Source organism: Labeo rohita, chromosome 7 (genome assembly GCF_022985175.1).
Source record: "Labeo rohita strain BAU-BD-2019 chromosome 7, IGBB_LRoh.1.0, whole genome shotgun sequence".
In the NCBI taxonomy this organism is placed as follows: domain Eukaryota; kingdom Metazoa; phylum Chordata; class Actinopteri; order Cypriniformes; family Cyprinidae; genus Labeo; species Labeo rohita.
Window position 1 is genome coordinate 2,408,943 of NC_066875.1, and position 27,591 is coordinate 2,436,533.

The 27,591-nt window shown below is 35.3% G+C and overlaps 1 protein-coding gene across 2 annotated transcripts in view; it reads right to left on the bottom strand.

The window, feature by feature from the left end:
* LOC127168227 (phospholipid-transporting ATPase ABCA1) overlaps positions 1–27,591 on the bottom strand; it is a 183,456-nt gene that overhangs the window by 150,056 nt on the left and 5,809 nt on the right. For both annotated transcript variants that reach the window (XM_051114869.1, XM_051114870.1), the window contains exons 2-5: positions 19,957–20,068; positions 2,279–2,372; positions 1,334–1,475; positions 228–355 (exon numbers count right to left, since the gene is read on the bottom strand). In XM_051114869.1, the coding sequence (XP_050970826.1) occupies positions 228–355; positions 1,334–1,475; positions 2,279–2,372; positions 19,957–20,022 (430 nt within the window). In that variant the 5' untranslated portion in view covers positions 20,023–20,068. The remainder of the gene's footprint in view (positions 1–227; positions 356–1,333; positions 1,476–2,278; positions 2,373–19,956; positions 20,069–27,591) is intronic.

Here is a 27,591-nt window from a genome sequence, read left to right on the forward strand (position 1 = left end):
CTGGGATCTCTGAAGCGTTAATGACAGCAGTCCGACCTAAATAGGAAGCTGTGTATCAATTAAAAAACAGCTTAAACCAGTCTACACTGGTCTGCGATGATTTGAGTTGGTCTAGTTGGTCCTCAAAACTGAACAGTAACCAGCAAAACCAGATCAGCAGAAAAAAAATACACTAAAATGTTATGTTAAACATCAGCACATTCTGAAAAGTAAAGCTGGGGATTTACCTGCGGCTGGATTGGCATTCTGCAGGACGGACGTCCACCGGCCGATATCATCAGAGATCAGTTTAACACTGCTGAGGAGAGCAGGATCTGCCAGGAGCGACTGAACTTCAACCAAAACCTTTGTGACACTTTAGAGAGGATTTAGAGAGGATTTACAGAGGATTTTTAAACAAAGTTGCATGTATGCTTAACAACTTCATGTTAAAATGTGCCATAAATATATTTTAATATATTTTACTAAATTAAGTTTACATGGAATTAAATATACTATTTTTTTTTTTTGTTATTTATATTTAAATATATAAATATTTAAATCAAGCAATTTAAAGATTTTAATTTAATTATTACGCTTCAATAATTTATTTGGAGATGCATTATGCAAATACATCATGATACCATTAAACCAAATATTTAAAGTACTATTTAATATATGCTAATAAAAGAAACTTGCATGAAATGTGCATAAGGAAGGGGGGGTGGTATTTAAATGACTACGTATTTATATATATATATATATATATATATATATATTATTATTATTTTTTTTTTTTTTTTTTAAATATAACTCTATTAGGCTTCAACTATGTTAGATCTCCATTTATTTAGAGATTCAATGTGTAAATATATTTATGATTCTATTAAACATATTTACAAGATTATTTCATATACTTTAATAAATTAAGTTTACATTGAGTTTTAAATACTATTTAATCAATTAAGAAAAACATTTAAGCAATTTAATGATTAAACAACTTAGAAATTTGAATTAAATTAGAATGCTTCCTATATGTTGTTGAGTCTACATTTATTTTGAGAATCACTATAAAACAACAACAACAAAAAGATACCATTAAACATACATCAATAATAAACAAGTAATAAATTAATTTATACAGAATTCAACATACTGTTTAATGAATTATTTAAATAAATAAATAAATATATAGCAGTAATTTTAATTAAAATTATTATGCTTCATATATGTTGGGTCCACATTTATTTATTTATTTGAGATTTATTGTGTTGATATATGTATGCTACCTAACACAATGAATCCTGATTAATGACAGGGAACGGTGTGATTGATCTGTTGATGTGACACTCACGTGGAGTTGTCGAAGTTGTTCACCTGTCCAGGTGCTTCACCAGGTGTGGGGAAACTGACACACGGGTTCTGTATGTTGCAAAACATGCCCTGTAGCCATGGCAACACACCTGCCGATGGGAGGGGCTTATTGGGGTAGTGACCTGAGAGGAAACAATCATTCACAATTACTGTCTGCAGCTTCATGAACTGCACTTGTAAATCATAATAATAATGCCAATTTAGTAGTAGCAGTAGCAACAAAATTTCAGCATCTGAAAATATTTGATTTCTCTGACTTTCATTTTGACTTTCTAATTGACCGACATGTGTACATATATATATATATATATATATATATACACACTAACTTATGTTTTTACTTGTTTTTACTTGTCTTTATTAGAGACTTAAATCTGTAAACAAATTATTACAGCCACCACGTAAAAGTTTAATTTATTTTATTTGAACAATTAATTGGAGTAGAAACATAATTATATAATTAAAATATAGACATAAAAACTAAATTATTTACAATTTAAAGGCTTACATACAGTTTAAGCACTGATTGTTAAATAAATCTGATTATGAATCATCTGTTAAATAAACGTTATTTTTAATGGTTATTTTTTTGGTTTTCCATTTTTGTTGTTTTTAGTAAAAAAAATAATAATTTTGATGCATCACCACAATGATTTTTTTCTTTTTCAATTCCTGACAAACACAGGAAGCTTATTTACCTCTAATGCAACAAAATTATGTGGAAATGATGTGCATTAGGTGTGTAACTAATGTTTTAACAGTATTTTATCATTCCTATGCTGCTTCTCACCTCACAAACCTACTAATTTTCTGACAAAAAAAATTACAGTTCAAAGAAAAGAAGTTGAAGCTGAGAAGTGGCTCAAAGAAAGTTTCCCACAGAGAAAGAGGATTCTGGAAACGACTGAAGTTGAGCAATACTCACACTGGTTTTTATAAACGGGCTGATTGGTGGATCTGACCGCCACGAGAATGAAGAACAGGAACAGAGGCCAAACCAACTCCACCAGCAAACGCACCTGAGACACAGAGAGAGACAGAGAGACGCTTCACAGCACAGTTCATCTCAACATCATTTATCTTCTGCCGTACATCAGCTTCACCTCACTCGTCCTGAGCAGAGCTTGTGCTTTTATGCACCTTTGATTCTGTTATTACACAACTAAATTATCAACACAATCATATCAGTCTCCGCCAAAGCACTTAAACGTTTCTGACAAATAAAACAAACCCATAAGATCCTAAAAGTCTGACAGTCTGCCAACTGTCTGATGAATAATATTCACAATACAGCAAGCTCCAATCTATGAAATTGATTAAAAAATAAGGCAATTGTGACTTTTAAGAAGTAAATAAATAAATGAAATGAGTGGGGCAGAAAGCTAAATCAGTCGTTAGGCCACCAGGATTTCTCCCAGTGCTACCGATGGCCAATCTTAATATCATGGACAAAAAGGGCTGAGAGAAGTAATCTTTTTGTGAATGTAATATGTGATTTTGTACATTAGTATGAATATGGTAGTGATTTATGTTATACAGGTAGTGATTTATGCTGTTCAAACATAAATCACTACCTGTGTTCTGCAATTCATTTCTGTATTTTTTTTCTCAATTTCTAATTATTGTCTCTTTCTGTAGTATTATTATGTAAATACATATGCACATCTCTTTATTTATACAGCTGTATATAAAGTAAATAATGCACAAATCTGTACAAAAATCTTCTGTTCCAGATTCATACATATTATTATTTATTTCGTTTTTCTTTTATTTAAATGTTTTCTCTGTTCTCATGTCAGATACGTATGTATCCATGTATGTACCAGGAGCACCTTAAAAAAAAACAGCAAATTCCTTGTGTGTTTGCGCACACCTGGCGAATAAAGCTAATTCTGATTCTGATTCTGATTCTCTGATTCTGAAATGGAATCTGCAGATTCCAGAAGAATTCTGAATTACGAGAAATAAAGTCACTGTGCGTCATAATCTCGCAATTTTTTCAAATTACTGCAAAATATTAACTCAAAATTGCAAGATTAAGAAATAAAATCTGAATTTTGTTATAAACTTGCAATTTTGAGTAAGAAATGTCAAATGGCAAGATATAAACTTCATATTTGAATTTCAAGGTATTAAATAAAAAAAAGGCAAGATATCAACTTATAAATAAAATTTGAATTACACATTTATATGCAATTTTGAAGAAAAAAGTTCAAACTGCAAAATGTTAACTCACAATTTGTAAGAAATCAACTCAGAATTGCAAGACAACTCACAATTCTGAGAAAGTAAGTTCAGATGTTTAAATATTAACTCAAAGTTGCACGATATAGCCAAAATTCTGAACTGCAACCAATAAAATCTTGCAATTCTCAGTAACAAAGTTTGAACTGCAAGATATACACCCACAACCAGTGATGGGAATAACGGCGTTATAAATAAACGGCGTTACTAACGGCGTTATTTTTTCAGTAACAAGTAATCAAACAAATTACTGTTTCCTATGTTACAACGCCGTTACCATTACTGCCAATAAAATACGGTGTTACTATCATTTATTATAATATTATTATAATTTTATTTTTCAGTTCATCTGAATGGATGCGCAGCGTACCTGTATTTGAAGAGCTGTAAACTCTAGTGTGAAGGCACACGACTAGCCGTCACTTTGTCTCACACACCCAAAGAAAGATACAGAGCGACAGAGTCTTATACCATGCAGAATTGACGTGCTACGTGTAAACGATATTCCTTGTTGTATTTTCCTCTCAAAACAACGGAGCTCCTTTGGAATACTTCAGCTTTTAAGAACTGCTGGTTTCTCCGGTAGTAGGCGGAACTAATGTGCAAACAGCAATCTCATTGGCTGGCGCTCACCTATTATCTTCCCTGTTTTGATTTCAGCAAATCAGTTCAAGCGAACGCAGACAATGTGATTAATATTCATGAACCCAGCAGCTCATTAAACCTAAGTGTGTTTAATATTGTTATTAATAGTAGAATTCGTGGTAGTAATAAGACGTTCATAGAAACACTAAATTACAAACAATATCACCACCAGTCCTAAGTTCCGTCAACATGACAAACATGCATTCACACATGGTTATTCTAATTACTAAAGTTCTAATGGCTAAAGTTGAATGCTAATTATAATTATAATATTATATCAGATATTTAATATTAGTCTGGTGAGTAAACTAAAAATGTAATTAATTTCATTAAAATTTCATTCATTTAACTATTTAATATTGGGGTCATCCAAGTTATTTAATATATTTACATTTTTTTTTTTTTTTTTTAAAAAAAGCAACACAATAGTTACTTTCCCTGGTAATTAGTTACTTTTATAATGATGTAACTCTGTTACTAACTCAGTTACTATTTGTGAGAAGTAACTAGTAACTATAACTAATTACTTTTCAAAGTAACATTCCCAACACTGCCCACAACAACATTAAAATAGTGTAGATTAGTGTACAATGTTTTATATTTATTTTATAGTTATATTAAATTAGATTTTTTTTTAAGTAACGCAATAGTTACTTTGCCTGGTAATTAGTTACTTTTATAATGATGTAACTCAGTTACTAACTCAGTTACTATTTGTGAGAAGTAACTAGTAACTATAACTAATTACTTTTTTAAAGGTACGTGCCCAACACTGCCCACAACTCTCAGAAAAAAAGTTTGAACTGTGTGTGTTAACTCAAAGTTGTGAGGGACAGAACTTGGTATAGAAACAAACAAACAAACAAAAAATAGCATGTCACAATTCTGAGAAAGTAAGTTAAAACTGTGAGATGTTAACTAAAAAAAAAGATTTAACTGCAGTAAACAAAATTAGAACTACGTGATGAAAGTTTGATTTGTGAAATATAAAAACAGAATTGCAAGGAACAAAATCTGAATTTGTGTTATAAACTCGCAATTCTGAGAAAGCATAGAAATATGCCATATAAACTCAGATATACCCAAACTTTTGAGTAAGAAAGTTCTAATTGCAAGACATAAACTAACAATTCTGAGAAACAGTCAAAACTGTACGATATTACCTCAGAATTGCGAGGAATAAACCCAGAATTGCGAGAAATAAAATAAGAATTGCATGTTATAAACTCAATTCTGAGAAAGTTCAAGCCACAAAATGCAACTCAAAATTGGGAGATACAAACTGAACTGTGTTAAATAAAATTAATTTTGTAATAAACTCATAATTCTGATAAAGTTAGTTTGAATTATAAGACTTTGCATAAAAAAATTTGAATTGCAACAATAAACTAACAATTCTGAGGGGGGAAAAAGTCAGAACTGCAGGATGATCAAAATTGGGAGATAAATTCTGAATTGCAAGAAATAAAGTCTGAATTTTATATTACGAGGTTAAACTTTCCAAATCACAAACCCTACCCAACACATATAACTCTACACAGCCTTTACATGAACCACACAATCTGATTTTCAGTTCACAGCATGATGGAGTTCACCGAATGATGGAGCTGGAACTTCGACAAACACACTGCGGTTGTTGTTTTTTGAGATTATATTGATTTATTTGGTGTGAGTGACAGTAGTTTTTACACTCGACAGCAGTCTACAAACACAGTGCTGATGGGAGAAAGAACTCTTACTGAACATTTCTGTATTTTTTTTCTCAATTTCTAATTATTGTCTCTTTCTGTAGTATTATTATGTAAATACATATGCACATCTCTTTATTTATACAGCTGTATATAAAGTAAATAATGCACAAATCTGTACAAAAATCTTCTGTTCCAGATTCATACATATTATTATTTATTTCGTTTTTCTTTTATTTAAATGTTTTCTCTGTTCTCATGTCAGATACGTATGTATCCATGTATGTACCAGGAGCACCTTAAAAAAAAACAGCAAATTCCTTGTGTGTTTGCGCACACCTGGCGAATAAAGCTAATTCTGATTCTGATTCTGATTCTCTGATTCTGAAATGGAATCTGCAGATTCCAGAAGAATTCTGAATTACGAGAAATAAAGTCACTGTGCGTCATAATCTCGCAATTTTTTCAAATTACTGCAAAATATTAACTCAAAATTGCAAGATTAAGAAATAAAATCTGAATTTTGTTATAAACTTGCAATTTTGAGTAAGAAATGTCAAATGGCAAGATATAAACTTCATATTTGAATTTCAAGGTATTAAATAAAAAAAAGGCAAGATATCAACTTATAAATAAAATTTGAATTACACATTTATATGCAATTTTGAAGAAAAAAGTTCAAACTGCAAAATGTTAACTCACAATTTGTAAGAAATCAACTCAGAATTGCAAGACAACTCACAATTCTGAGAAAGTAAGTTCAGATGTTTAAATATTAACTCAAAGTTGCACGATATAGCCAAAATTCTGAACTGCAACCAATAAAATCTTGCAATTCTCAGTAACAAAGTTTGAACTGCAAGATATACACCCACAACCAGTGATGGGAATAACGGCGTTATAAATAAACGGCGTTACTAACGGCGTTATTTTTTCAGTAACGAGTAATCAAACAAATTACTGTTTCCTATGTTACAACGCCGAAAATAAGAATTGCATGTTATAAACTCAATTCTGAGAAAGTTCAAGCCACAAAATGCAACTCAAAATTGGGAGATACAAACTGAACTGTGTTAAATAAAATTAATTTTGTAATAAACTCATAATTCTGATAAAGTTAGTTTGAATTATAAGACTTTGCATAAAAAAATTTGAATTGCAACAATAAACTAACAATTCTGAGGGGGGAAAAAGTCAGAACTGCAGGATGATCAAAATTGGGAGATAAATTCTGAATTGCAAGAAATAAAGTCTGAATTTTATATTACGAGGTTAAACTTTCCAAATCACAAACCCTACCCAACACATATAACTCTACACAGCCTTTACATGAACCACACAATCTGATTTTCAGTTCACAGCATGATGGAGTTCACCGAATGATGGAGCTGGAACTTCGACAAACACACTGCGGTTGTTGTTTTTTGAGATTATATTGATTTATTTGGTGTGAGTGACAGTAGTTTTTACACTCGACAGCAGTCTACAAACACAGTGCTGATGGGAGAAAGAACTCTTACTGTGTTTTAGCATTTGGAAATTAAAAAAAGAGGCTGATTTGAAGCCATGCAGCTGCATGTGTGCGACAGCGTGTTGTGTAAGGATTTTGCAGAGGTCTGAATGGGAAAGTGTGTTCTGTCTGCTCCATTATTTATACTGTAGAAGTCTGCAGGCGGAATGAGAGAGAATACTAGATCACATCAGATAGACTCTGTGTGTGTGTGTGTGTGTGTGTGTGTGTGTGTGTGTGTGTGTGTGCTGAAGACAGAGAGAGAATTACAAATAAGCACTGTGTGAATGTGTGTATGTATGTTTATACACAGTAATTTTCCTCTAAGTTTAAATCATAGCCTTGAAAAAGTCGAATTATTTCAGCAAACCAGTGTAGGCGATTCACTCATATAAATCGATTCAAAGAAATGATTCCTTTGAATTGCTCAAATGTATTCACAAAAGCACTGCATTTTTCATTTTAAAAAACATTGTTTTTATATAGCTTAATGTTGTATTGTTTGTTACAATTCGTTGCTAACAATATAATTAAGAGTTTTACTCCTGATATTATACAAGCTAGTGAAGCAAAGCATTACAAGCTCTGACAAGTTCCTGAAGTAGGCTAACAAACAACATAATTGCAAATATCGCCTTTATATCACAATTCGATAAATAAGAAATTAATAACTTACATGTTAGACATAGTTTTGCGAGTTGTTTGTTCGGTTTTGCTTCGCCAAAGCAAATATTCCAGTCAGCAGAACCGTTGAAACGCCAACCGACACACACTAGCGACGTTCCGTTCCTGAGTGAATCAGTTTTCGAACTAATCAAGGTGAATGAATAATTCAAACGACTCACTCATATAGATTGAAATCTCCGCCACTGAATACACAGACTGAAGCAGAAAAACATCTCCGAACGACAAACCGGAATTAATCATTTCCAATGGAGCTCCGTTAACAAGTGTAATTTTCGGTTGCAGGGAAATGGAAAATTTGAATTTGAAAATTTGAATTTTCGCGGGCTAGACGGTGTGTAACCACCTGACCGGATGTAACGCTTTCTAACCAAAACAATGAGCGCGATGACAAATGTTAATCCTTTAGCACTATTTCTGTAAAATGTGTGGTTATTAATTATTATATAATTATTTACATTGATTAGCACTACAAAACATTCTAATTTCCATAGGTATTTTATGCTAATGTTCTCATTAAGTTATAAATCCTCTAATTGTTCTATAAACACTTAAAATGTCACTTTTTAAAATGTTTAAAACGTTTTTTTGTTTGTTTGTTTGTTTGTTTGTTTGTTTTGGCTTGGTTATGAAAATTTAACAGAAACCATTAAGGGAACGTTCCAATTTTATAATTTTGCAAACAATATTTATAATTTTGCAAACAATATTCTGAAACAAAGGCTGCATCCGAAAGCTCTAAAATGCTGCCTTCGGAGGCAGCATTTCAAGGCAGGAAGGCATCAGTGCACATCCAAATCCAAATTCTGCTTCACTTCCTGTCTCCAGAGATACCTTCTTCTGATCGAATTTTGAAGGTAGCATAGATGTATCCTTCGCTGCCTTCGATTTCCCACAATCCTGTGCTTGTGCGTCATATAGGCTATATAAATAAAGATATTCTGGTGAAATTAGACTTGTTACTTTATATAATAGATGAGATCTTGACCATGATATACTTTATGAATAGTAATAGTGTAAAAAGTGTAATAAATAATATTGTTTGTAATAATAGTATTTTACAAAAATGTTAAAAGGGTTCAAATGAGTAGTAAATAAGAATGATATTTACAATATTCTACCAATAATAATGAAACAGCCACTGATAACAATGACCTGTTCTGCAATAATTTTTTCTGCAAAAAATGCCATTCTCTGCCATCTTTTCTGATGCACAGACCTCCAGTGACAATGACATTGAGGTCTTAATGTATTATGAAATAATTTATACATAACTGTTTAAGACATAAGTTCTTTTACAAAATATACAACGTAACCGTTAGGTAACCTACCAATGACTTCATGTTATGCTGCCTCTGAAGTCTGTCCAAAACAGTTTCTAGAGTTCCCATCGCAGCCATTGAAGTCATTGCCTGATAGTACAGCGAGGCAGCAAGGCAGCTGGACACAGCCATAATGTATTAATGTTCCATGAATGATGTATTTGCAACGTTTTGCAAACATTTTTAAAGACTGTTTCTGTTGAAAACAGTCTTAAAGTTCTGTTGACGTTAAAATGTTTGCGCATAGCTTTAAGAAAACCTTGCCAGAACATTCTGAGAACACTCCCTGTTGGGAACACTTTGGCAGTAATGTATTTTGTGTTATACTGTTTTATTAAATTCATTATTCATTAATTTTACCATGGTGAATAAGCCAATACGAGCAGAGTGATAAAAACATGAAGTAGTGCTGTTGGACTTTCACAGCAGCACTCAGATTCAAGGACCAGAATAAACTATTTTAATATTATTTTCATTATTGTGCACTCAGTTTTTCTGATAAACTATCATTTTTAAAAGAAATCGCTGCCTTGCATGAAGACAATCAAATAGAGTACATTTTTAAGTTGCAAGTTTTAATTTAAGAATACTGACATTCTGCATCAGAACACTTGTTATTGTGATGTTATGGTGACACATTTAGCATGTGTCTTATTATTTTTCAGCTGTAATCAACACACAAGATGACACAGTCTGTAAATAGAACGGAAAGACCAGACCAATCACAATTCACTATGCAAATACACAAATATTACAAATGACATCGTCGCTGCCCAATACATTTGGAACGCTGAACGTTCTGTTTATGTACATTTGAAAGTTTGAATGGAGTCTGTGTGTTAAGTGGTTCAAATTCAAGAATGAATTGCTAAAGTAAGTAGGCCTGCATTTATATATTTGAAATATTTAGGGGTTTGGATCAAACTCAACCGAGAATGTTTGAGGAATACCAGAACAGCGTTGCCTTGCAATCGGCTGATTTATAAATCCTGTGTCAAACGGTTTGACAAAATAAATAGAATCTGTTCAAAAGAATAACTGTGTGAATCACTGAATCACACTCCAGGAGTGTAGGTTTGAAAACACACACACAGTGCTCTAATGACAGTGTGTTTGTGTTATTTTCACATCCTTCTCTAAAGGAAGGAAAAAGCTGTAATCCTTTCATATTTTTCCTGTCCTCCTCTTTTGTCCAAGGACTCAGCGGCAAAAATAGAGAGAAATATGGCATGACAAAGATGGAGAAGAGAGAGTGAGTCTTTATCTAAGGTTTGCTCACTCCATTAGAGTCTGCTGGAGGATTTACCTCAGTTATCAAAGAGAAAATCCAGCAGAAATCCAGCTGAAGATGACAAGCTCTCTCCCTCTCTCTCTCTCTCTGGTAAGGTGACCTGCTCATGCCATCTACTGTAAGGCTCAGTGATTCTGCAAAACCCTCTTGTGTTCAAGATACCTTTTGATTGCACCTTTTTCACCATCAAGATGCCAGTTCTGGTGGAGTTCTGTGGCGGAAAAAAAAAAAAAAAAAAATCTCCGCACCAGCCACTAAAATCTGCTTTTAGAGACCCATCGCAGCAGTGGGATGATGTGCTCGCTACATGAGGGTTATAAACAACAAAAAATCAGGCAATACTCATGCAAATGAGCATATGCAATGTGAGTGAAGATTAGTGTCACTCGAGTGATCTCTGCAAAATGATAGAAAAACCATGCCTGAAATTGTCAGTTTCATTCATGCATTGATAATCATTCATTTTGTTTATGATATGCTATACTTTATATAGACCATTTCGCTAGATGTAAACAACACTGGTCCAGAAGCGCTTCCTGTTTTTTTGTTTTTTATTTTTTTTGTATTTCACATATACAAATACATCTTAAAGGTGCTAATGTAACATTTTCATCCAGTCAAATGTTATGCTGGTTGTATTTTTTTGTGATGTTTGTGTAAAGTAAAAAAAAAAAAGAAACAGGAAGTGTATCGGGGACCAGTATGTTTACATCTAGCGAAATGGTCTGTACTAATACTTAACAAGAATATTGTCTTTATACACTTCAAGAAAACAAAAAAGATACTGATAACTTATCAGTTGTCCAAGATGTAGATGAGCGTTTCTACATGGGAACAGATCTGAAGAAATGTATCACTGCATCAACTGCTCACCAATGGATCCTCTGCAGTGAATGGGTGCCGTCAGAATGAGAGTCCAAACAGCTGATAAAAACATCACAATAAACCAAAAGTAATCCACACCACTCCACTCCATCAGTTAACGTCTTGGGAAGCCAAAAGCAGCATTTTTGCAATTAACAATTCCATTACTAAGACATTTTAAGACACTGTAACTTAAAAAAAAATATGAGTCATAATGCATAATGATGCTTCCTCAAATGAAAAAGTCCATCAAAATACACCCACATATTTGTTTAGAGCTACAAAACTATTTATTGAGTCAACTTAAAATAATTTGTTACCTGGCTGCCTTTAAAATGTTAAGTTCAGTCAAATCAAAAAAAGTGTAGTCAACTTGAAATGTTAAGTTGTACTAAGTGACAACTTATATATTTGAGTTTATTCAACTTAAAATTTAAGGCAGCTGGGTAACAAGCCTAGCTTTTTAAGTTTAACAAACCAACGTTTTAGTCAACTCAAATAGTTGTGATTTAGTACAACTTAACATTTCAAGTTGACTACACTTATTTGAGTTGACTTCACTTAATTTTTTTTAAGGTAGCAGGGTAAAAAATTATTTTAAGTTGACTCAACAAATTGTGTTTTTTTTTTGTTTGTTTGTTTGTTATTGACTCTTTTGGCTTGTAAACGGCGCTTGATCTGTGCAGATTTTCCACTTTTTCACTGGAGGAAGCATTATTATGGATTTTGGACTATTTTGTCCAGAAGCAACGGATTGAAGTTAAAAACGTCTTAATGATGGATTTGTTTATTACAAACACACAGCTTTTGTCTTCACAGATGTTAACTGACGGACTGCAGCGGTGTGGATTACTTGTGGATTTTTGTGATGTTTTCATATTAGCTGTCTGGATTCGTTCTGACGGCACCCATTCACTGCATTGGTGAGCAAGTGATGTAACGCTACATTTCTCCAAATCTGATGAAGAAACAAACTCATTTACATCTTGGATGGCCTGAGGGTAAGGACATTTTTTGCACATTTTCTTTTGTGGGTGAACTATTGCTTTAAACAAAGCATCCTGATTAAAAGTGATTTTCAAGCAAGTAATGCTAACAGGAGAAAGGATGAATCACCAGTTGGCTCCCCGAATGATGTATTCACAGATTAAAATTTGCATAGCTTTTATTGTAAGTTTAATGCATTTTTATGGCAATTATGTTGCATTTAGTTCGGATTTATATCACAATATTGGAGAGCGATATCACAGCTCTGATTAAAGTGCTCTCCACAGCCGAAACTGCCTTCATGGAGTCGGAAATGCAAATTCCGAACATTTATTTTCCATCATGACTTTGATGTTGTGAAGTTTGGCTGAGGATCAGATGAAGTCTGAAGTTACTGTACACAGCGGTTCGCTCTGTCTGCCAGTCAACTGTGCTGCAAGTTGATCTGCTGCAGAAACGCAGTTTGGCGACATGACAAGACTCTCAACTAAATCATCTGTAAGATCTCTGTTTTCGCCAGAAAATTCACAATGGAAGACTGTTTGAACAAAAGCATGAAGTGTTCAGTGCTGTAAACAGTAGCACAACACAGACATACACAGATGTTATCTCTGTTCCTAACCGAATGAACGGCCCTGCTGTCTACTGCGTACATGAGCAGCATCCTAGATGTCGCACAGCCTCATAAATGACTGATTTGATGGCAACATTGTGAAATATTATTACAATTTCACATAACGGGTTTCTATGTGAATGTCTGTTCAAATGTAATTTATTGCTGTGATCAAAGCTGAATTTTCAGCATCATTACTCCAGTCTTTAGTGTCACATGATCTTTTAGAACCAGGATTTTTCAGGATTATTTGATGAATAGAATGCCTCATGCAATAATGAAATTCATAGAGGGTTGTAATGACATGTGGGTGAATAATGCAGGACCGAATGTTTAGTTTTAGCTGAGCTATCCCTTTAAAATACTGTATTTTGGTGCACGGCTATTATCTCTTTGCCTCTTCACCTCTCACCTCTCATTGTGTCACCCGCTGTCTGCCGCAGTCATCAAGCTCCATTAGTTTAAGCACGTCTCATTAGAAACGCATTAGACAGGTGAGCATGACGACAGGTGAGGAGTTAATGACATGGGCACGGGGGAATCGGTTAAGATCACTAGTTACATGCAAAACATCCTAATAAAGCACAAGCTTCTTTTATCAAACACATTCATATTTCTGAACCAAAAAGGGCACTTTTTCTTCACATTAAGCACTTAGTTTTTGACAGACCGCTCTTTGATGCACAGATGTCTCTCTGTCTGTCTGTCTCTCTCTTGTAATTGTAGATCAGAGCATCGGAGAGACCATTAGAGCAGCACAAGCGCTCAACGGAGGCCGTTTGCGAATCAAGTCTCCGCCCACCTGGGGCAGCACGGCGAGCGGCGGCTCTTGACATGAGTGAGGCCACTTAAACAGCCGGCGTTCAGCACAGAGTCAGGCTGAGTACTGTGCTCAGAAATCAGCACAGCCAATCACATGCATTAAAATGACAAATCTAGTTATGTACACTTTGACACTTTGAGTTATGCAAAGTCTGTCCAAACACAGCCACAAATGAGTCAAATTACAATATCTAAACTGCATTCAAAGACAAAGAGGTAATTACGAATTTCCAAAATTTGATATGAGTCTTTAGCGTCTTAATGAAAAGTCTATAATGTATATATATATATATATATATATATGTACAGTGGGTACGGAAAGTATTCAGACCCCCTTAAATTTTTCACTCTTTGTTATATTGCAGCCATTTAAAAATCATTTAAGTTCTTTTTTTTTTCCTCATTAATGTACACATAGCACCCCATATTGACAGAAAAACACAGAATTGTTGAAATTTTTGCAGATTTATTAAAAAAGAAAAACTGAAATATCACATGGTCCTAAGTATTCAGACCCTTTGCTGTGACACTATTATATTTAACTCAGGTGCTGTCCATTTCTTCTGATCATCCTTGAGATGGTTCTACACCTTCATTTGAGTCCAGCTGTGTTTGATTATACTGATCGGACTTGATTAGGAAAGCCACACACCTGTCTATATAAGACCTTACAGCTCACAGTGCATGTCAATGCAAATGAGAATCATGAGGTCAAAGGAACTGCCTGAAGAGCTCAGAGACAGAATTGTGGCAAGGCACAGATCTGGCCAAGGTTACAAAAAAAATTCTGCTGCACTTAAGGTTTCTAACAGCACAGTGGCCTCCATAATCCTTAAATGGAAGACGTTTGGGCCAACCAGAACCCTTCCTAGAGCTGGCCGTCCGGCCAAACTGAGCTATCAGGGGAGAAGAGCCTTGGTGAGAGAGGTAAAGAAGAACCCAAAGATGACTGTGGCTGAGCTCCGGAGATGCAGTCGGGAGATGGGAGAAAGTTGTGGAAAAGTCAACCATCACTGCAGCCCTCCACCAGTCGGGGCTTTATGGCAGAGTGGCCCGACGGAAGCCTCTCCTCAGTGCAAGACACATGAAAGCCCGCATGGAGTTTGCTAAAAAACACCTGAAGGACTCCAAGATGGTGAGAAATAAGATTCTCTGGTCTAATGAGACCAAGATAGAACTTTTTGGCCTTAATTCTAAGCCGTATGTGTGGAGAAAACCAGGCACTGCTCATCACCTGTCCAATACAGTCCCAACAGTGAAGCATGGTGGTGGCAGCATCATGCTGTGGGGGTGTTTTTCAGCTGCAGGGACAGGACGACTGGTTGCAATCAAGGGAAAGATGAATGTGGCCAAGTACAGGGATATCCTGGACGAAAACCTTCTCCAGAGTGCTCAGGACCTCAGACTGGGCTGAAGGTTTACCTTCCAGCAAGACAATGACCCTAAGCACACAGCTAAAATAACGAAGGAGTGGCTTCACAACAACTCCGTCACTGTTCTTGAATGGCCCAGCCAGAGCCCTGACTTAAACCCAATTGAGCATCTCTGGAGAGACCTAAAAATGGCTGTCCACCAACGTTTACCATCCAACCTGACAGAACTGGAGAGGATCTGCAAGGAGGAATGGCAGAGGATCCCCAAATCCAGGTGTGAAAAGCTTGTTGCATCTTTCCTAAAAAGACTCATGGCTGTATTAGATCAAAAGGGTGCTTCTACTAAATACTGAGCAAAGGGTCTGAATACTTAGGACCATGTGATATTTCAGTTTTTCTTTTTTAATAAATCTGCAAAAATGTCAATAATTCTGTGTTTTTCTGTCAATATGGGGTGCTGTGTGTACATTAATGAGGAAAAAAATGAACTTAAATGATTTTAGCAAATGGCTGCAATATAACAAAGAGTGAAAAATTTAAGGGGGTCTGAATACTCTCCGTACCCACTGTATATATATAATATATAACATAATTCTGAGGGGATTGCTCCTTTAAATGCAAATGAGTTCTGCTCACCCCGCCCCTCTCTTCTCTCTGTGGAGTGATGAGCCTGTTTACTTTAGCCACATTTAGCTGTGTTTACCTGCTAAACTTGCTAACTAGCACATTATTAAGAAAGGCGATCGCAAAGATTTATAAAAAAACCTTTATACCCACTTCTGCTGTAAGTGAAGCTGGATCACAAATGATTTGCGCGAACATAGACATATATGCAGATCGGGAGCTGCATTCCCTTTCACAAAAAACGTAATCCACTGCATCTTCAGCAGCTCAGATGTCGGGAGTAAATGACGACCACTATGTTCATTATTACATCCAGCAACACAACACCTCAATCGCTCAATCAGAGATATTCTTGTCTAACTTACATCCCTGCTCCGGCATCAGAACAAAGGAGGTTGGACTGTTACAGCTGATCTGAAGTAAGACGCTCATGTCAATCAACTATCGTGGGAGCGGCCTCTGCTGGTGTGACGTCACACCGACAGGCAATTGAGAATGGCTCGATTTGAAAAAGGGGATATTATTTTTACAGATTAATTAAAAACCACTGCATGGATTTTTATCATTATAGGGTAGATTTGTACATACACTGCCAACACACATTAATGTTCAAACAACATGAAAAAGTGAACTTAGAATCTGATGACCCCTTTAATGTAAATTATCTATAAAAACTATAATATATTTTCATTAAATTGCAAATAACATGCAATTAAGTGTCCAAAAACATTACATTCTGCTGGCACTTAAGTTTATATTTCCATAATAAGTACTTTCCTAAAGCATGTTACTGACTAAAATAATTAAAAGTGATATGAGTCAAGTGATTTTAAGTGTAATTTCCAGTGAAATGTGACATGTTGGGCCACTTATCCTGCAGAAAGAGTTTTAAAAAAAAGTAACAGATTTAAAATGCATTTATTTTATACTAAGTATAGATCAAGTCTATTAACATAATTAGCGACATATTGCTCAAGACTTACTGATATAAAAATTGTAATTAACCTTTATTTGGAGTACTACTTTGTGCACAATGCACATTTCATAATATGAAGCCTAGTATACTAAAAGTACAATTGCAGGGTATTTAAGTACATAATATGTAACTGTATTTGTAGTATACTTTGCATTAAATAAATGAATTTTAAATATATTTTAGTATATTTATTTTTTTCTAGGGATTCGGGAAGAGCCATAACTTTTTCAGGAAATCAAATTTATAGTTTCTACACATCAAGATGGTATCCAAAAATGTATGCAAATCACTTTTAAATACAGTCTTAAAGGAATAATTGACAAAAAAATGAAAATTCCTCTGCAGTGAATGGGTGCCGTCAGAATGAGAGTCCAAACAATCACAATAATCCACAAGTAATCCACACCACACCAGTCCATCAGTTAACATCTTGTAAAGCTAAAAAAAAAAAAAAGTGTGTTTGTAAGAAACAAATCCATTATTAAAATGTTTTAACTTTAAACCATTGCTTAGTCCTATCCATAACAACACTTCTTCCAATGAAAAAGCTTTTTCTGAATCAAGAGAGAAATCTGCACAGATCAAGCACCATTTACAGAACAGTCCAAAACAGCTCTAAACAAATATGTGGGTGGATTTTGATGTAAGAGACAAAAGGAGGACTTTTCACTGGAGGAAGTATTATTATAGATTATGGATTTGAATTTTAGCTGAGAATAAAAACAGTTTAAAGTTATAAAACATCTTAATGATGGATTTGTTTCTTATAAACATGCAGCTTTTGTCTTCTCAAGATGTTAACTGATGGACTGGAGTGGTGTGGATTACTTGTGGATTATTGTGATGTTTTTATCAGTTTGGACTCTCATTCTGACGGCACCCATTCACTGCAGAGGATCCATTGGTGAGACAGTGATGGAATGACACATTTATACAAATCTGATGAAGAAACAAACTCATCTACATCTTGGATGGCCTGAGAGTAAGGACATTTTCAGCAAATTACTAAATATCTGATTGATCATGTGATTGAAACATTATTTTGTGTAAAATGGTGTATTCTTGTGCATCAGATGCTCTGTTTGCCCACTACTATCTAATAATTAACTTAGGTACACACCAGTAGTTTTGCACTGCCCACCCCCGGCATTATGTTGCTTATTACCGGCATTACCGTAGCGGATGAGTGGAACACACCCTGTAATCATTAGCGTTTGATCTCACTCGCTCTCGTCTCATGAGTTTGTGGGTTCTGCCTTTGAGGAAGTGACATTCCTCATCAATCATTTTCTCCAGAGGAGCCGTGAGATGTGGCAGTCAGTGCTGCGCTGCTGTTTCTCCAGGTGATGAATAATCCCACGCGTGCGTCTCGCAGCCTTTGTGAAGGTGAGACTGTTTTTCACTCTCTAAAGACCAATGAAATCTGCTCGTTCTTACGCACACCTGTTCCAGGTCGGCTAGAGCCTCCTATTTTTCTAAAAACAACAGATCACACTGTGTATCCGAGTGTTTCTTTAATGGGGACTTTTATGTCCCTGGGCTTGATTGAACAGATTTTTTTTTTTTTTTTTTTTTTTTTTTTGAAGGTCACATTAAAACTGTATTAGAAACTTTTTGACATCCTTTTATTTTGTCTGCTTTTCAAATGCCTTCTTTAGATTTAATTGTTTTACCCTTATCTGACACCCTTACTTTCAGTTTCAAAGTAGGAAAATTAATCAAAAATGAGATTAAATAAAAACTTAAATTATTTAAAAAGTAGGAATATTTTCATATTTTTACTAATATCAATTTATATGCAGTGTTTGAATTATACTAAAGCTTTAGAGGGGTCCAATATTTGGAAGAAAGTAGATTTTATATAGTGGTTTAAATAGTAAATGTACTTAATTTTTTATTTTGTTTTACAATCCCATTTGACTGAATTTACTTAGTAAATTTACACTGCAAGTCAAATGTAGTTTTTTTAGGGAAGTATCTTCTGCTCACCAAGCCTGCATTTATTTGATCCAAAGTACAGCAAAAGCAGTAATATTGTGAAAAATATTTTTTACTATTTAAAATAACCATTATCTATTTGAATATATTTTAAAATGCAATTTATTCCTGTGATTTTAAAGCTAAATTTGACTCCAGTCACATGAACCTTCAGAAATCATTTTAATATTCTGATTTGCTGCTCAAAAAAACATTTTATTATTATTATTATTATTATTATTATTATTATTATTATTATGTTTAACAACTAAGTAGAATTTTCTCATGTTTCTTTGATGAACAGAAGGTTCGGATATATGATAATATATAATAATAATGTTTCTTGAACAGCAAATCAGCATATTAGAATAATTTCTGAAGAATCATGTGACACTGAAGACTGGAGTAATGATGCTAAAAATTCAGCTTTGATCGCAGGAATAAATTACATTTTAAAATATATTCAAACAGAAAACAGTTATTTTAAATAGTAAAAGTATTTCAAAATGTTTTGCTTTAGTTTGGATCAAATAAATGCAGGCTTGGTGAGCTGAAGAGACTTCTTTAAAAAACACAAAACCAAAAAATCTTACTGCTCAAAAACCTTTGACTGGTAGTGTATCTGAAGTAAAATCTGCAAATTAAAATGACTACGGGTGCAGTGTTTGATTTACCAAAGCCCCAGAGGGGAGAGATTTTTGGAAGAAACAAGGTTTTTAATAAATCTAATTTCATTTTTACTGTGATGGGGGGAAATCCCATTAGGCTGAATTTACTTAGTATGTTTATCTGTCTGCTAAAGTAAACATCTGCTGTGAAACAACATTTTCGAAAGTGCCAGGACAGGATCAGCAGGCCAAAAAATAAAAATATATTATTCACAACGACTGACATTAAATGCATTGCAAAGTAAGTACAGGTCATGCCTGTACGAACCAGTTCATGGGCTGTTCTCCCAAAATATAGTGTTTATGTGCGTGTACCTTCTGTCTGCGCCGTAGAGTAAAGTTCTTCCACAGTAACAATCTGAGTTGTGTCAGGAGACTCATTATCGCCCGTTGACACGTTGCTATGGGAATATGAACTCTTTTACCCCTGCAGAGAAAGGAAAAAAGGGAAATTTATTATCGACACACAGCTAATTAACTAAACACAAAACCAATCTTGGCCTTTGGTGCATATAAACTACAGCTCCTACGCAGGAGCCAATGTAGCAAAACTAGCATTGCAACATCATTTTTTGTTTTTTTGGATCACAGATGAAAGTGTATCGGCTGCAAGTCCAATCTTATTTTAGTTTGTCAAGGAGAATAATGTCTAACAACCACCAACAGCCATCCTGATGGGAAAACCATAATCACATCATGCCATTTGAGCGGGTGTGTGATCAATAAGTGGAGTTTCTCATTACACCGACCCACTCTAGTATCAGATTCACATCAACACAGTTGAATTCACACACGTCCAGAAGCCATGTGGTCCGATTTCCATTAGCAGCCACAAATAAATGATGTGCAATGCAACATTTTTTGTTTTCTCAATGAGACTTGATAGAGATGTCCAACTCCATCCTCATGGACACATAAAATGTGTTTTATGGCTTTCAGTCATGTCTGTTAGCATTTGATAGATAGCGTTCTCCTAAATGTTGACTAAATAAACCTTCAGCGGATATAGTACACATTTAATATCTTCAGTCTTTCTCTTCTGAGAAAACAGACCAAAAACAGACCGTTGACGTCAAAAGAAATGTTATTTTCATTAACTACAATGATATGCAATTTCAATCCAAACAAAGTGGACAAAACGGAATGAATAATGACTGTCTAAAGGACTTTTTTAGTCTAAAGACTAAAACTGTGGTGAAAATAAAACAATGTGTTTAAAGTGACTCAATTCCCAGAGGACTACATTAACCTGTATGTGCTGGTTTTGACATCCTTTCGTGAATCTGTGCAGACGTACAGTTCTTTAGGAAACCCTCCGGGGTTTGTGTTCACATGCTAACTTTCACCCTTCCCAAACAACAATCAGTTACACATTCACACTCCACTGTCTTTACATCTTCACACCGCATAGAGTCACGTTCCTCAGTCACCCTAACGAGCCTTCACCGATTCACACTGGAATCAGTCGTTAAAAGCGACAAAGAAGTGGTTATCTGCCTCCTAACGCCCTGAAGAGCTCTTTGCAGAACAGATGTGTGTGTGTGTGTGTGTGTGTGTGTGTGTGTGTGTGTGTGTGTGTACCGGGGGACTGTAGTGTCTTTAGCAAAGCAGAAGAATAAACCCGACTCTGAGGGAGTTTTAATTAGGACTAGTGGGAAAGGTGGGTGTCAGGGTCACCTATGCTTGTCTGGAAATGAGCTCACAGTCATTCTCAAACATACGCTCTTCCAGGAAGACTAGATAACTCTTTCTTCTAGATAACAGAGAGTTCAGCAGAGTTCATGACTCTTGTTAGCAGAGATTTTATGCTCTCAGTTACATAATATAGCTCATTATAAACAGCACATTACATACTGACTCACACCTAAACTTTTCTTATCTGTTTAGTTTGCTTATCTGATCCCACTGGTCTGACATCACATTTGACACCACCACTGTAGTCTTTCTGATCTGATCTCACTGGTCTGATCCCACTGCCGTGTTCTTGTTGGTCTGATGTCACTGTCGTGTTCTTACTGGTCTGTTTTTATTGATCTGATCTCAAAGATCTGATCCCACTGCTGTGGCCTTACAGGTCTGATCTCACTGTTCTGATTCTGCCACTGTGGTTTTGTTAGTCTGATCTCATTGCCGTGGTATTGTTGGTCTGATCTCACCACTATGATTTTAATAGTCTGATCTTACTGGTCTGATATCACTGCCTTAGTATTGCTGATCTGGTCTCACTGCCTTGTTCTTGTTGGTCTGATCCCACCACTCTAGTCTTACTGGTCTGATCTCACTGACCTGATCTCATGGATCTGATCCCACTACCATGGTCTTGTTGGTCTGATATCAGTGCTGTGGTCTTACTGGTCTGATCTCACTCATCTGATCCCACCGCTGTGGTCATGTAGGCCTGATCTCACTGTTCGGGTTCCACCACTGTTTTACTAATATACTTGTTTACTGATCTCATTCCTGTGGTCTCAAAGGTCTGATATCACCATTGTGGTCTTAGTCTGATCTCAGAGCTATGGTCAGAATGGTTTGATCTCACTACTCTGGTCTTAATGGATTGATTTCACCACTGTAATCACATTTATCTTATTTCACAGATCACTACTTTGGTATTGATGGTCTGATATTACTGGTCTGATCTAAGTGGTCTTGTTGATTTTATCTCACTGCTGCGGTCTTATTAGTCAAATATTACAGTTGTGATCACAATGGTTTGATACTCCTGTCTTACTGGATTGATCTCACCACTGTAATCTCACTTATTTCATAGGTCATTGCTGTAGTGTTAATGGTCTGGTATTACTGTTAAGGTCTGATCTCACCATTGTGATCTTGTTTTACCTGTCTGATAGTCTTACTGACCTTAATCCTGTGATCTCAATGGTCTGGTCCTTCTAGTCTAGTCTTAACAGCCAAATCTCAGTGGTCTGGTCTCGCTGATCTGATCTCAATGGTCTGATCTCACTGCTGTGATCTTACCAGTCTGATCTCACTATTGTGATTTCATTAGTCTGATCTTACAGCTGTGGTCAAAATGATTTGATCTCACTACTCTGGTTTTACTGGATTGACCACTGTATTCACATTTATCTTATTTCATAGATCACCTTTTAGTATTAATGGTCTGATCTTACTTTCGTGATCTAATCTTACTGGTCTGATCTAAGTGGTCTTGTTGGTTTGATCTCACTGTTGTGGCCTTACTGGTCTGGTCTTAACAAACTAATCTCAGTGGTCTCATCCTGCTGATTTGATCTGAGCATGTGATCTGATCTCACCAATCTGATCTCAGTGGTCTGATCTCACCTATCTGACCATACTGGTCTGATCTCTCCAATCTGATCTCAGTGATCTGGTCTCACCAATCTGATCACAGTGCTCTGGTCTCACCAATCTGATCACAGTGGTCTGATCTCACCGATCTGATCTTAGTGGTCTGATCTCAGTGGTCTGATCTCTCCAATCTGATCTCACCAATCTGATCACAGTGGTCTGATGTCAGTGGTCTGATCTCACCAATCAGATCTTAGTGGTCTGATCTCACCGATCTGATCTCAGTGGTCTGATCTCAGTGGTCTGATCTCTCCAATCTGATCTCACCAATCTGATCACAGTGGTCTGATGTCAGTGGTCTGATCTCACCAATCTGATCTCAGTGGTCTGATCTCTCCAATCTGATCTCACTGATCTGATCTCACCAATCAGATCTTAATGGTCTGATCTCACTGTTGTGGTCTTATTAGTCTGATCTTACAGCTGTGATCATAATGGGTTTTTTTTTTCTTACTACCTAGCTACTGTAATCTCACTGGTCATATTTCAAAGGTCTGGTCACTGTTCACTCGTCTGGGCTGTGTTTCCAAAAAGCATTGTAAGTTTAAATAGATTGCAGAAACCACTGGCACTAATAGTCTCTTGCCAGTTTGATCTCACTGGTCTGGTTAGAACTTACAGATCTGGCCTTACTGGTCTGATTTCATATACTGTATCTGCTGGTAAATGGTGCTGAATATTTCTAATATATGTAGTAAATAGATACAGTAGAATAGTATAGACTATTGTTTAAATGTATTGTTTCTTAACATCTATCACAGTGATTTCTCGTTTGAATGAAAAACTGTTAAATGACACAGAGGTTGTTTATTGCGGGCAGGTTAATAGAAGTTATGCGAGATCCGTCTGCCCTTACGGGATACATCTAAGTTAATTAGCTATTTGTCTTTTCCAAAGTGACTTACAGTACAATTATTATGGGGACAGTCCCACTGGAGCAACCTGAGGTTAAGTGCCTGGATCAAGGACACAGTGGCGGCAGGGGAACTCAGTTACTCTCCAGGTCATGAATCGTCCCTTCCAGGATTTGAACCCTCAACCTTTTGGGTTACTAGCCCAGATCTTTAACCATCAGACAGACAACTTACTCTTCCTCTTCAAAGGTCACACTCCTTCTGTTAGGGTACATATTCAGTTGTCAGAACAATTACTCCTCTCCTTGTGACACGCTGTCCTTTGGCGAAGGACATTTCCATTTCTAGAGTGCGTCTCCTGTTAAGGGAATATGTATGTATTTTTCTTTTCAGAGGACGTATCATTTTCTCAGCGGAAAAAAAATCTTCAGGGGACACGTTGTGCTTTAAAGTGCCCAGATGGGAAATAGTTTCATGTTTAATTTCACACTAACAAGTCCACAAATTTGTTCAGTGAAACTCCAGGCTGCCTGGAAGAACAAGCGCACAATGTCTCTCCAGCTTCAATTTTTAAACGATTCTCCTTGAACATCTTGGAGGGGAAAAGAGGCAACTTCTGTGAACACAAGCTATATTTTGTCATTCTAGAATATGGATTGCCTACTAAAGTGACGGCACTCATTTTCTGTTTGTGACCCAGAAGCAGGTTTCAGTCTCTCTCTCTCTGGCCCCGGCTCTGTCTTTCTCTAGTAATTGTCTCTAGTTACAGTAAATATTTCATCAGGCATCAGCCAGAACATCGTGCAGGAAAAATGACCAACACAGGAACCTTGTATGAAATATGCAGGGAGTAATTTCCTATTTATGAATCACTGTCTGTCATTGCTTTTCCATTCCTTCTCAACCACAGAATTTATTTCTGTGGGAAATGGGGCTTCACGCACACACACACACACAAACGCACACTCACACACACTTATCTCTAATTTTAGGGGCCAATTACCCAAGGACGCACAAGTGGAAGGTGTGTGAACGTGTTGTAGTAAAAAGGTCAGGGAGCAAATTGAAGACCGTTATGGGATCGGCAGAATTTGCATACGCTGAAAAGCCAGCGATATATTTTTCAGAGATTAAATTGTGAATGGGATATTAAAATGTCTCTCCAGGAAGGTTCTCTGCAAATTTACATGTCACAGATTTTAAACAGCATTGAAAAAGCAACTTGTGTGATGATTTCGCCGTACAGAAAAAAGTGTAAATGGGAGGAAAGCCCAAACAACTCTTACACATAGACTGTAAATAAATGTGTGTAATGCTGTTCAACAGTAAGTTACCATGCACATTAAAAAACTAAATGATTTAATGTCGTTTTTATTTCATTTTAGCTTTCTACTTAAAATGTGCCATAATATTTGTATTCTTTGTAAATCCTGTAATCTTAGTAACTATCCTAGAAGTAAATCTTACTCTTTATTTTTTTAGTTAATTAGTTCAAGTATACTGTAAAAAAAAAAGTTGTTTCAACTTAAAGTGTTTGTGCCGCCTTAAAATTTTAAGTTTAGTCAACGTGAAATGTTAAGTTGTACTACATGAAAATGTGGATATTTTAGTTGAGTTAACTTAAAATTAAACTTTTTTTTACAGTATACTTGAACTAAAAAAAAAAAAAAAAGAGTAAGATTTACTTCTAGGATAGTTACTAAGATTATAGGATTTACAACGAATACAAATATTACACTTACTTTTTTAAGTTGAAACCACTTTTTTTTTTTTTTTTTACAGTGTACAGTAGATGGGTATATTAACATTGTATTACATAACATGTATGGTTATATACGTTGCAAAATACAGAGACATGAATATGCCATCCCTTAAAACAATAATTATTTAATAATAAATAATAATTATTATTTAATATTTATTTTTAATATAAAAAATATTTATTACATTTAAATACATAACTTTTTTTCTTTTTTTTTCAAATATTAATTTAATTTGTGGTATATCTCAGTTAACAAAAATATGTTCTAAGAATTTTTTCTAATCTTCCCATTAAGTTATAAAAAGGTTATTTCTGAATGTTTTCAACATCCATTCAAAACAACCAGTTTTAAAAAACATTTTTCTTGGTTATGTGGATGTTAAGATAACATTCCATTGTATCATTTTGCAAACTGAAACAAGTAGTAACATTTTAATAGTAACAAAATTCAACTGAAACATTTTAGGGATAAAACATATCCATGAATGATGTATAATTAATGTTTCTGAGAACATTATTAAAGACCATACACTGTGAAAAAAATAACCATGAATTTAAAGGAGAAGTCCACTTCCAGAACAACAATTGACAGATAATGTACTCACCTCTTTGTCATCCAAGATGTTCATGTCTTTCTTTCTTCAGTCGTAAAGAAATTATGTTTTTTGAGGAAAACATTTCAGGATTTTTCTCCATATAATGGACTGATATGGTGCCCCGATTTTGAACTTCCAAAATGCAGTTTAAATGCGGCTTCAAACGATCCCAAATGCAGTTGTAAATGATCCCAGCCGAGGAAGAAGGGTCTTATCTAGGGAAACGATCGGTTATTTTCATTTAAAAAAATACAATTTATATACTTTTTAATGTCAAACGCTCGTCCCGACCCGTTTTTTTTCCAGTTCATGACAGTTAGTGTATGTCGAAAAACTCTCATCTCATGTTCTCCCTCAACTTCAAAATCATCCTATATCACTGTTTTACCTTTTTTGGTGTTTGATCTTCTTTGCATGTTCACTTTGCAAAGACTGGGTCGGTACTTCTGCAGCGATGTAGGATGATTTTGAAATGATTTTTGAAGTTCAGGGAGAGCAAGACAAGACGAGCGTTTGAGATTAAAAAAAGTATTTAAATTGTATTTTTTAAAAACGAAATTAACTGATCGTTTCGCTAGATAAGACCCTTCTTCTTCGTCTGGGATCATTTATAACCGCATTTGGGATCGTTTGAACCCGCATTTACACTGCATTTTGGAAGTTCAAACTCGGGGCACCATATCAGTCCATTATATGGAGAAAAATCCTGAAATCCTTACCTTAAAAAACATAATTTCTTTACAACAGAAGAAAGAAAGACATGAACATCTTGGATGACAAGGGAGTGAGTACATTATCTGTAAATTGTTGTTCTGGAAGTGGACTTCTTCTTTAATGGTAAAAGACTGTAAAAAAGTGACAGTAAAAAACTGTTAAATGGTTAACGGTAAGTTCCCCTAATATATACAGTGAAAAACAGTATTGGACATTGCATGTAATTTTACAGTAGTATACTGTTTTTGGCAGAGATGAGAAGTAACAAAGTACAAATACTTTATTACTGTACTTAAGTAGACTACTGTTACTGTTTTTCTGGTATCAGTACTTTACTTCACTATTTATTTTTCTGACTACTTTTTACTTTTACTCCTTACATTTTTACACAAATATCTCTACTTTCTACTTCTTACATTTTCAAACCAGGCTTGTTACTTTAGTTTTAATCAGCATTTTGTGGATCACCATTCGATAACAAATCTCTAATAAATCATGGATTGGTTAGTCTTGACTGGCAACGCGATTCGGCTCCGCGTCTCCGCCAAACGGTTTCTATCAGAGTAATCAATGCGAGTGACTCGAGAATGGAGTGGAAGCGCCCGGGGTGGATCATAGAGGCAAAACTACTGACCTGTTCAGGACGTCAAGTGCAGGTCAGTTTCATCTGTAAACAGGCTGCTAAGAGTTG